The sequence below is a fragment of the Laccaria bicolor genome, genomic scaffold (assembly GCF_000143565.1).
Source record: "Laccaria bicolor S238N-H82 LACBIscaffold_93 genomic scaffold, whole genome shotgun sequence".
Taxonomy (NCBI): Eukaryota; Fungi; Basidiomycota; class Agaricomycetes; order Agaricales; family Hydnangiaceae; genus Laccaria; species Laccaria bicolor.
In genome coordinates, this window is record NW_001889964.1 from 47,388 (window position 1) to 57,354 (window position 9,967).

General features: G+C 42.9%; 2 protein-coding genes across 2 annotated transcripts in view; both read right to left on the reverse strand.

The window, feature by feature from the left end:
• LACBIDRAFT_335525 (uncharacterized protein) overlaps positions 1-5,129 on the reverse strand; it is a gene marked incomplete at both ends in the record, with an annotated part of 5,263 nt that extends 134 nt beyond the window's left edge. Inside the window, 15 exons of the mRNA XM_001890379.1 lie at positions 116-404; positions 458-603; positions 679-1,169; positions 1,221-1,574; positions 1,611-1,729; positions 1,757-1,773; positions 1,838-1,849; positions 2,027-2,195; positions 2,757-2,987; positions 3,048-3,522; positions 3,647-3,890; positions 3,946-4,005; positions 4,059-4,455; positions 4,594-4,827; positions 4,941-5,129. Coding sequence (XP_001890414.1) covers positions 116-404; positions 458-603; positions 679-1,169; positions 1,221-1,574; positions 1,611-1,729; positions 1,757-1,773; positions 1,838-1,849; positions 2,027-2,195; positions 2,757-2,987; positions 3,048-3,522; positions 3,647-3,890; positions 3,946-4,005; positions 4,059-4,455; positions 4,594-4,827; positions 4,941-5,129 — 3,427 coding nt within the window. The remainder of the gene's footprint in view (positions 1-115; positions 405-457; positions 604-678; positions 1,170-1,220; positions 1,575-1,610; positions 1,730-1,756; positions 1,774-1,837; positions 1,850-2,026; positions 2,196-2,756; positions 2,988-3,047; positions 3,523-3,646; positions 3,891-3,945; positions 4,006-4,058; positions 4,456-4,593; positions 4,828-4,940) is intronic.
• A 3,262-nt stretch (positions 5,130-8,391) lies between these two features.
• LACBIDRAFT_335526 (uncharacterized protein) lies at positions 8,392-9,382 on the reverse strand (the record flags this gene model as incomplete). Its single annotated transcript, XM_001890380.1, has 5 exons — positions 8,392-8,443; positions 8,516-9,108; positions 9,165-9,247; positions 9,349-9,355; positions 9,380-9,382. 5 exons carry the CDS (start codon positions 9,380-9,382, stop codon positions 8,392-8,394), a joined length of 738 nt encoding a protein of 245 aa, XP_001890415.1.
• Between the last annotated feature and the right edge of the window lie 585 nt (positions 9,383-9,967).

The following is a 9,967-nucleotide window of genomic DNA, read 5'->3' on the forward strand; positions in this document are numbered from 1 at the left end:
TCTATAGCCTTTTGCTTCTTCACTACGGCCAGACGTGCTGCCAGGACATCCTCCCCCAACATATCATCTCCATAGTCACCAGAAATTAGCTTTTGATCAAGCTCTCCCAACTCACCCACAAATGCATTCCTTGCAGTATACAAAGCCATTATCTCTTTGACAGCATTATTCGCAATATTCTTTGACTGTCTTGCCAAGGGCTTAGTCTGTGCCACAACCTGGTCTTTCCATTCTTTCTCAAGAAGAGGCATTTCTAGACCAAGTTCTTGGAGAATTTCCTCAGCCCCAATCTTCTTTTCTAGGCAATGCAGCCATTTACGTTGAAGCCATTTTCCCATCACCTTGAATGACTTTTTCTCTAGGTGTTTCACCTGAGTATCAATTGTGAACAGAAGATGGTAGAACTATTTTAGACAATCATTAATTTTATTTTCAAGGATGACACATGACGACTTACCTCTGCCACACGCATTGATGGAATTAGTAACTTTATGGAACTCCAGAAGCGTTCACAGCCCTCTCCATCAGAGAGTCCAAAACTTTCACCTTTACAGTGGTGGTAGATTAGTTGGCATGGCCACTGGTGACCATATGCATGAAACACTGCCAGTGCAAAAATAATGTGTGCCATAAATTCATCCAGAAAACCCTATATCTTGCAACTTCTCTCCAACTGACAACCAATATCATAGAGTATCCCCACAGTCATTGACAAAGGCAAATTCAAAAAAAGCTCCTTGATCAATGCTAAAGCATAATATTGTTGTTCTCCAGCAGTGGTCATATTCACAATCCAGAGCACATGGTCATGACAACAGAGCATAGCTGTAAGTCCTGTGTCTGCAAAGAACTGTGTACTGGCTTTTGTCCTTCTTTCATCTGCAGCCACAAATGAGGCCAAGCACCCTTCCAAAGCTGAAACTGGGACTTTCATTCCAGGCTCATAGGAATCTTCTACACCATGAGCATCAGAGCCCTCCTTTGTCTTTTCCTTTGACTTTGATTTTACAGGACAAGTAGTCTCAACAAAGGCTTTCATCTCAGCAACATTCTTGTCTGACACAAAGACAGTTTCTGAATGGAGATTTTCAGGACCCTTTGCCCCACCTTTTGCTGGATTTCTTCTTTTGTGAGTAAAGCAGGCATCAATGCACACAATAACATCTGCACTGACAACATAAAAATGAGATGTGAACATAAGAATATAAAATAACACCTACAGAAAGTTGTCATCATGTGGTTTATCTCCACCAAAACAAAGTGGGCAACGCTGCCGTAAATATAGACTTGGTCTATGAATACCAGATGTAGCATTTGTACTATCTTGAACATCAGGAGAACCATCACTAGCCTCATCTGCAGAAGGAGCAGGACTAGATGTCAGAGGTGGTCCATAACTTTCTTCATCTAATTCCTTAGATTCAGAAGAAAGGTCATCCTGACCCTCTATTCCAGTATGACTCTCATTTATGATCCCAGAGATTAATAGCTCTTTTTGAGCAATCAAATTCCCATACCACTGCAGAGCATTTCCAAAGCAATGCCTTATTGCATCTCTACTCTCAAGCTTATAGCTACAGGAACCAAGAAATGCCTCTAGAGAGTCACACCATGCAGTAGTGTTTGGTGGCAAGCGAACAAAAAGCTCATTCACATAGTCAAGCATATTTAGATCCACTGCCAATGTAGGTCGAAGTGGTGAGGCTGGAAACAGCCCCATAGCCAAGAGCTGTAGACATGCAGAGCAAGAACACACTTCCACTGATGTGAGCTCTAAGTGGCAGTTGCAACAGATTAGCCATGGCAAATCAATTCTAAGGCAGCAAGAATAACTTACTCTCAAAAAACACTGCAATAACCTTCATTTTATGCCCTCTTCCATTGCAAGAACAGTGAGGTAACCTCCTATCTATATTTTTTAAGTTCTCTGACTCTCTCAACAAGTTCAGATAGGGATCCAGAAGCTCTGGAATCAGTTTTAAAGCCCAGTTTTTCCACAAAGTTATCTTCTTGTCTTTCTTTTTACTTGGAGAGCCTTGCTCAGCAGGAAATACCAAGGGATGAAGACCTTCACTAGGTGAAACCCCCTCAGAATCCTCAGAGTCACCATTATCCCAGTCAGTCCCATTATCATCAGTGTCAACAGCAGCAGCAGCTGCATCATCATGCAAATCAGCAGCAGTAGGCAAGGGTATCTGAAGAAAGGAACCTAGAGGAGTTGTCAAGTCCTGCCTAGGCAAGATCTGAACACCAGGTAGCCCATAAGGACGATGTGACACACTGGCATCATCAGTTGACACACAATATTTAGCCAAAGACTTCTTTTTCACAGAGGGAGACCCTATAGCAAGTCCAGCCTTGCCCAAGTAACAACTCTTTCTGAATGACATCAAGTGTTGCAAAGCACCAAGCTTGAAGATGAGGGGAAAGAAGAAGAAAGTGCCTTACCAAGGTCTCGTCAAACCCCCAAATCCCCAGGAGCAATACAGTCCCAAAAAAGATATATTGATACATCATGTGCCGATGACAAGAAAAAAACGAGGTGACATGATGCAAAGATGTATGTGTGCTATTATTGTTCAAAAAAATTAAGATGATGGCAGCCGCACGGAAGACACAGAATCTGCAAAGGTAACAGGCTGGGAACGTGCAAGAGATTGAGAAGGAAGATGACAGGGTATGACAGGTGCACGGCTAAAGTGGTCAAAGAAACTCTGGCAATAGAACACTGCACATGCCTCCTCCAGACGACGCACTTGGTTTACCAATGGCCCCAAGCTTGCTTTGGTGATAGACTCCAGGCAACCCTTCCACGAAGACATCAAATGCCCCAGTGCCACCAGATAACAGTTCCACTCCAGCAGATCCACCGACGTCAACCCTAAATCGCGATTCGGGATCTCGTTGATGATGAAAGGTCCCACCACCTCACCAGACATGGGAAATACCCAAAGAACTTCCTGGATACAGGCAGCTGCCGCCTTCTCCTGCATTAACCCTTCACATGCTTGGTACATCGCATTTGCGGCGATGGTATTGAGACTCACAAGCTTGAATTGAAAGCTCATGTGGCAGAGTTCCCAGAGTACCTCCTTTGTGATTTCTGGTGTCAATGTGTTCTCCAATTCCACTGTGGTACCCAGTTGAATCGTCGTATCATAAAAAACCACCCTATCAACCTGGCCTTGTTTGAGCGGGATCTGATCAAGATAAGAGTTCAATTTCTTGGTGCGAGATTTTCCCGGCCCCTTGCCTGGCCCCTTTGTACTCTGTTTCCCCTTCCCCTCCAGTTGTGGTGGGGCAGTGGAAGTCATGGGTTCATCAAGCTGTGCTGCAACATCGATACTTTCAGGGTGCAAGAAGGGCTGAATTTTGATGAGGAAGTTGCTGCTGATGGGTGGAGGGAGCGAGGTCCCAGTGCCGAGCGTGTAAACATGATGTGCTCGGATGGCCAACCATGTTGCAGTATACAAAGCCCAGTTTTTGGAGTTCAAGAAAATTTCGGGCTTAGGATATTTGAAGCTGATGTTTGCGATGTGTTCTGGATGTTTGATTACTCAGCTGCGATCTGAATCGATCATATGCAAAGCATCCTCCCATTGTGGCATAGGGTCCGGCATGAAGGGGCTGTCTGGAGCTTCTTCACCTGCTAGGCATGGGCACCTCATCCAACCTTGGCATGAGCCCCAGAGAAGGAGGAATAACAGGCATGGAGGGAGCCTGGGACTGCAGCTGAGATCGTGGCTGAGACAGCTGCTGGGATCTCACAGATCGTAAAACTGCAAAAACCTTTAGTAAACTCCGCACTTGAAGTGCAAGCATGACTTTACCTTGCTGAGTGCTTGAAGTGGCTGAGGAATACTGTCCCTCATTCCTAGAAGATGATCCAGCTGAATACAGTCAAAGTTAGCAATCACAACATCAACATGATACAGTCAATCTTACCAATGGGCCCCACTGCCCCTGCCACAGACAATTGGGAAACAGACGGGACAGGAAGTGAGTCTACAGAAGAAAAATATTAGCTACTGATCTAAATCGAAGAGGCTTTCACCTACAAGACTCCCAAACCGCCCCCAGCTTGACTTTTCCCTCAATAAAATCCTGACGGCTGATCAACGTAACATCCTGAAGGTCCATGATCCCATAGCTTATGTGCTGCATCCACCGGTAGAGTTCTGTGGATGGTGGGCCAACAACCAGAACAGGATAAGGGTCAGGCTTCCCCCAGCCATCGGAAAAAGGCCACAAGACGATTGCATCATCATGTTGCTGGGGGGAATAGACATTGATGTTCATTGTTGGCAAAATACGAAAAGACGGTCGAATTAACCAGACCAGAATGCCCATCGCATGAAATTGCTGCGCAACCGCAAATTTCTCTGTAAAGGCGCCCATAAGTTTCTGATTGGGCTCATACGTCTCCATGCCATTGGGACCGGGGCACAGACAGGGCTGGTAAACATCAACGTATTCTATCCACCCATGTATATCGAGTACTGTGTGTTGAAACTCTGCAACTGCAAGAACAATCTCTTTGTAAGTCATTCCAAAGGATCAGAGTTTATCGAGACATTGACACATGGTCGTCACCAGGAGGCCAGCCAGCAGAGAGTGATCGGAACGTTGGCCTATGAGGCCAACGTACTTGTCGCGAAGCTTTTTGTATCCCTCCAACAGGTGTGGTTTGAGGACACAAATGATGATTGCAAAGGGGCCATTGGGAACTTCAGGACAATCCTCCAGAGTAGGAGTCCACCATAGCATGCGTTGTGAGTGCTCGCACTTGGGAATACAGCAAATGTACTCAAAACCCTTGACGTACATCTGTGGATATTGGTGTGGTCATCCAAGCCAAAATGTCCATCTGCTCTTGCTTGAATGGTTCGTATGCTGATGGGGGCAGTGGGAATGTAGCCACCATTGGGTGTTGTGATTACCCACCAATGACTCAGATCCTGGCTGTCTGGGTGCTCCATATACATATTGATACCCGCTTCACTCATGACCTCCCCAGACTGAACGCGACAGTTCGTCACATCCCAGCATACTGCATCAGTGGCCTTGTATTCACGATCCCCTTCATGGAAGTATTCTTTATAGTACAGTTTGGCATTGGAGGGGGACATTGCTGTTAAGTGTATGAGTAAGTATTGAACTCGAATAATGGTAAATGGTAGAAATTGAGCGACAAGGAGTCAAACTCAAGACGAGGATGTAGATCGACAAGGAGTCAAAATCCACATCCTCGGCAGTACTTTACCCTCCCCCATGAGTTCCAGCAGACTCCCATAGAATGTCAGAATTCCATCCGGAGTCCGCCGGAATGGTAGGAATCTCAAATTCCAGTGGATTCTGCCGGATTGTGAATGGAATTCCAATGGATTCCGCTGGATTCTGAATGGAATTCCAGTGGATTCTGCTGGATTCTGAATGAAATTCCCATGCACTTACTAATTTTAAGGATGGATTTTAAATATAGATTGATCAGATGGCATTGATAGATCAGCATACTTGATTGATATTGTATATACATTTAGTTTGTGTAATTCTAAAGTGAGTCATCTACTGTTCCCTCTTCTCCTTCTTCTTCTTCAGTAGAATCTTTACTTAATTCCTGCTTTCTAATCACATATCTTGTGTGATAGAAAAGCATAGTATGAAGAAACCAGTTAAAGTTTCCTTGTGTCATTCTTTTCAAGATGGAATCAAATCCACCAAGCCATGAATTTAATTGTTCACAAGCCTGCAAAAGCAATAAGTTATAAAATATATATTATAAAATTAAGAACTGTACCTGAGTATTGAAGGCTCTTTTCAAATATGGTCGACCATTTTTATCAACAGCAGATATAACCAGATTAGGTGCAGAACTATTGAGAGGTGCAGGATTACACCATTTACAACAGATATAGTCAGTTGTGCAATGATTAATGTAATGGTAGCTATCCACAATGAATCAAGTGGTCTTTTTCCATATCCGCTCCCAGCTCCCATTGGCTATCGCAGTTCAAAGCACTAGGCATGCTTTATCAATGCAAATGTAATCTGGTCTAGATTCCTCTGTTGGAAAGATAGATTCCAACCAATTTAAAACATTTATTGGTGATTCTGCCTTGTCAAATTTAGTCCATGCAATAACAACACCACATGGGGCAGTTATAGTTTCTATGCAATAAAATCGAGAAGGGTTGAAATAATGTTTGACTTGTGGTTCAGATGCTGGTTGGTCATGAGTAGTGTTCGAAAGTCCGGTTAGGTTAGGTTATTGGGTGCCCAGGGGCTCTAACCAAGACCGAGACCAGTTAGCCTTTGTCCCAAAACCTAAAATAACCTAACCGGACCACAACTAACCGGTTACAGTCGGTTATTTGCAGTTACTAACCGGTTAGGACCGAAAAATAAATAATCAGTTATAACAAGGCAAATATGCTCATATGTATCTTCATAGATATTATTTCTGCATATTCTAGCTTTAAAACGAGCCCAAGAACGCTAAAATCGGTGAAGAATTGACATATTTATGCAATTATCCTTGAAAGTCTACACATTTGAGTGATATTTTAGAGATTTGACTGTAACTTAGTCAAATTTTAAGCGTTTTGGACGTTCTAAAGTGCGTTTTGAAGGTGTATAATAGGGCTGGTTATAACCGGTTATTTAACGGTTAGTTAACCGCAAAATAACCGGTTATTCCATTTTCGAAATCAACTAACCCTAACCGTGGTTAGGTTAGTGTTGCGGTTAGGTCCGGTTATTTTCCGGTTATTTTCCGGTTAACTAACCTAACTTTCAAACACTAGTCATGAGGCTGTACAGGTCTTTCATTAGAAGGTTGCCAAGGCATATTTTCTGCAGGTCGCTGAAGCATTCTTTTTACTCCAGCTAAACTCTGTTTGCTTCTGCTATTTGAATGCTTTTTCCATTCACCTTGATGTTCACTACAGGCCTGTGTTCCAGATTTCTTTGTTGATGTACAACCATGTACACAGCATTTTGCCCCATATTGTAAGTCATGAAAGTGACAAAATACTCCACCACATGCATTTGCCAACTCAGAAGTACAATTGTCATATGCACAATGTGTTGGCCCCATAACAATGCCATCCATCACAATCATTTTCACAGGTGCAGCATTTTCATCAACATTTGTGTCTGAAGCACCCTGATTATGTTGTTGAGCATTAAGTCGAGCTTGAGCAGCATCTGCAGCTGCTAGATCAGCCCCTTCTCCAACAAGTGGAGGTACATGTCTGTTTTCATCCTCACCAACTAAAGCAGCTGGATCTTCACCAGTTAGCAAACTATCTGCAATGGCCTTATAGGGTTGAGTACATTCAGTGCATTCATGAGCATGAGCAGCTTGAATATATCCATTATCTCCTAGTATTTCAAAAGCTGATTTGGTAACATCATCAATGGGAAGGCCATCTGGAAGCTGCAAGTCTTTTTGTAAAGCTGCTCCAAGTGAACGTATTGATTCTTGGACAAATGCTTGCCAAATCAGCCATCTTGTCATTTTTCCTGTACTGTTCTCTAAATAACTGTTATTCCAGAAGTCTGTATATGCAGCTGCTGATGCATGAAAACTGTACATTCCATTTAACACAGCAGCAGAGAAGACATGATCAACCCATGTATTCTGACCAATTTTAAGATAGTGAGCAGAATTTAAGTAAACTTGGCTGACTATGTTATCATTGGATGTGCGTTCACAATCAGCCCAGTACAATGTTTTGCAAGATGTACAGATGCCAGTTAATACATATGCCTTTTCATGCATTTCATTTCCCTTGATCAAAGTCACAGTTGGTATATCTCTGGAAGGAGTATGCTGCATCAAAGATCGACGCTTGCATGATTTAGTCATACAAAATGGAGAATTAGGACAGATGAGTAACACTGGTTTAAATTCATCTTGACATGTTGGTTTCAGCTTTCCCTGAAAATTTCCTTTATCATCATAAGGGTATAGATCCAGAAGTTTTGAAAAGTTATCAAGTTTATCTTCTATTGCAACAATCTTCTGATCTCCAGTAGGGCTTTCCGTCTTTTTCAAAAGAGTGTCAGACTTTTCTCCAAGCCTCTCGATGAGTGCACGAACTAGAGCTTTCATCCATGCACTGACACAAACTGCATTTTCTCCTTTTCCAGTAGGATTTTGTTGCTTAGCATGTAAACTTAGAAGTTCAAGATTATCTGTCAATGAGAACAGGACCAAGAGAACTGTGGAAAGAGTAACTTTGGAGCTGAAATTGTCTTTTACAACATAGTTAAAGACTTTGAATGTGATATCAGGAAAGTCTTGTTCAGGTATAGCTGAAACTCCAGGTAGCAGAGTCAAGAAGAGCAGCAAACAAATGGTCATCATATAATTGTCCAGACTAGCAATCACAGAGAGTAGGCCCAAGAAAGTTGAACAAGCAATGTCAAGTAAAACCTTCTACTAAAATTAAAGTCTGCATTAAAACGAGAGAAAGAAAAAATGAGAAATGTGTTACTATAGTACACTTACTTCTTGCTTTCCTTATTTCCATCTGACTTCTTCTTTTTGGATCCACTACCTGAAGCCTTAGGTTTCTCTTTCCCCTTCTCTTTTCCCCTCTTAACTTGCTTTTTCTCTGCCAACCACTTGTTGAGATCAGTGAGTGAGTATCCCTCAGGTTCATTATAACCCCAGATTTCTTTATCAGTAGGGCATTTAGCATCTCCATCAAGATATGCCTGCATATCTGAATAGTTCCTTGCAACCTCTGCGAAAGCTGTTCGATATGCAGAATACCAGGTTGACTTAGCAACAAATATCTCAATAAGCTCTGTCGCAGTTGGTTTTTGACAGTTATCAGGCCAGGATCCATCTGTGTGCATAGTATCCAATCTGTTGGATGCCTGGCAGTAAGCCTTGTATTTTTCATAGGCAAGCAGCAGTGGAGGATTAGGATTGTTCTTGATGATATGGCCTGGAATGTTAAGAGGCCTAATCCACTCGTCTTTAAGATCACTGGTAGTTCGAGATTTACAAGTCGGCTGGATAGAAGCTGGGGTACTGTGTCTAGTAGACCCAGTTCCAGATGTAGCAGATGTAGAAGAAAAAGGATCAAATTCAGTCTATAATAAACAGAAGATTAGTTTAGATAACTTGAAATTTAATTGTATTAACATACGCAGAGCAAAGACAAAGTATACTCATTGTTCTGGAGTACCCAGGAGACTGGTTCATTGTCGCTGATTGCACGATCAAAGCGACCTTTAAGATCCCAGGCATCTCCATCAAGTGTAAATATTCTCAAATTTCTATCCGAATATTCCAGTACTTATCATTCCCCCACAGAATCCTGCAGGACTCACAGGATTCCTGAGGATTCCTGCAGGACTACACCATAATTTTGGCAAATTTGAGTTTTAGGAGAAAAATTCTGTCAAGTCCACAGGATTCCTGAGGACTACATGACATTTAACCATCTGTGACATCTTTAAACACTTCCTCTAACTTCCTTAATGAACTTAACTCTATTTCCATCCTTAAAGCATTCAGATATCAATACATAGTAGAATTTAATTATATTTTAAATGACATCAAAATTACTTTACAAGTATATTAAAGGGAGGGGGGAAGGAGGGACAGACAGGAAGGGGGGTACAGACAGGGGTAGGAAGGAGGACAGGAAAGGGAGAACAGACAGGAAGGGAGATAGAGAGGAAGGGAGATAGAGAGGAAAGGGGGACAGACAGAAATGGGGACAGACAGGGAGGGGGGACAGACAGGGAGGACAGACAGGGAAGGAGGACAGACAGGGAGGGAACAGACAGGAAGGAAGGATAGAAAGGGAGGGGGGACATACTGGGGGTGGGCACTCATTGCTGCTTGTCAGTGGCGGCCTCATTCAACATTCGTCGGCAGTGGTGGGGGGGTCGTGTCTGTCTGTGGGTGCTCGGTGTCCGCAGGTGCTCGTCGTTCGTGCGTGGG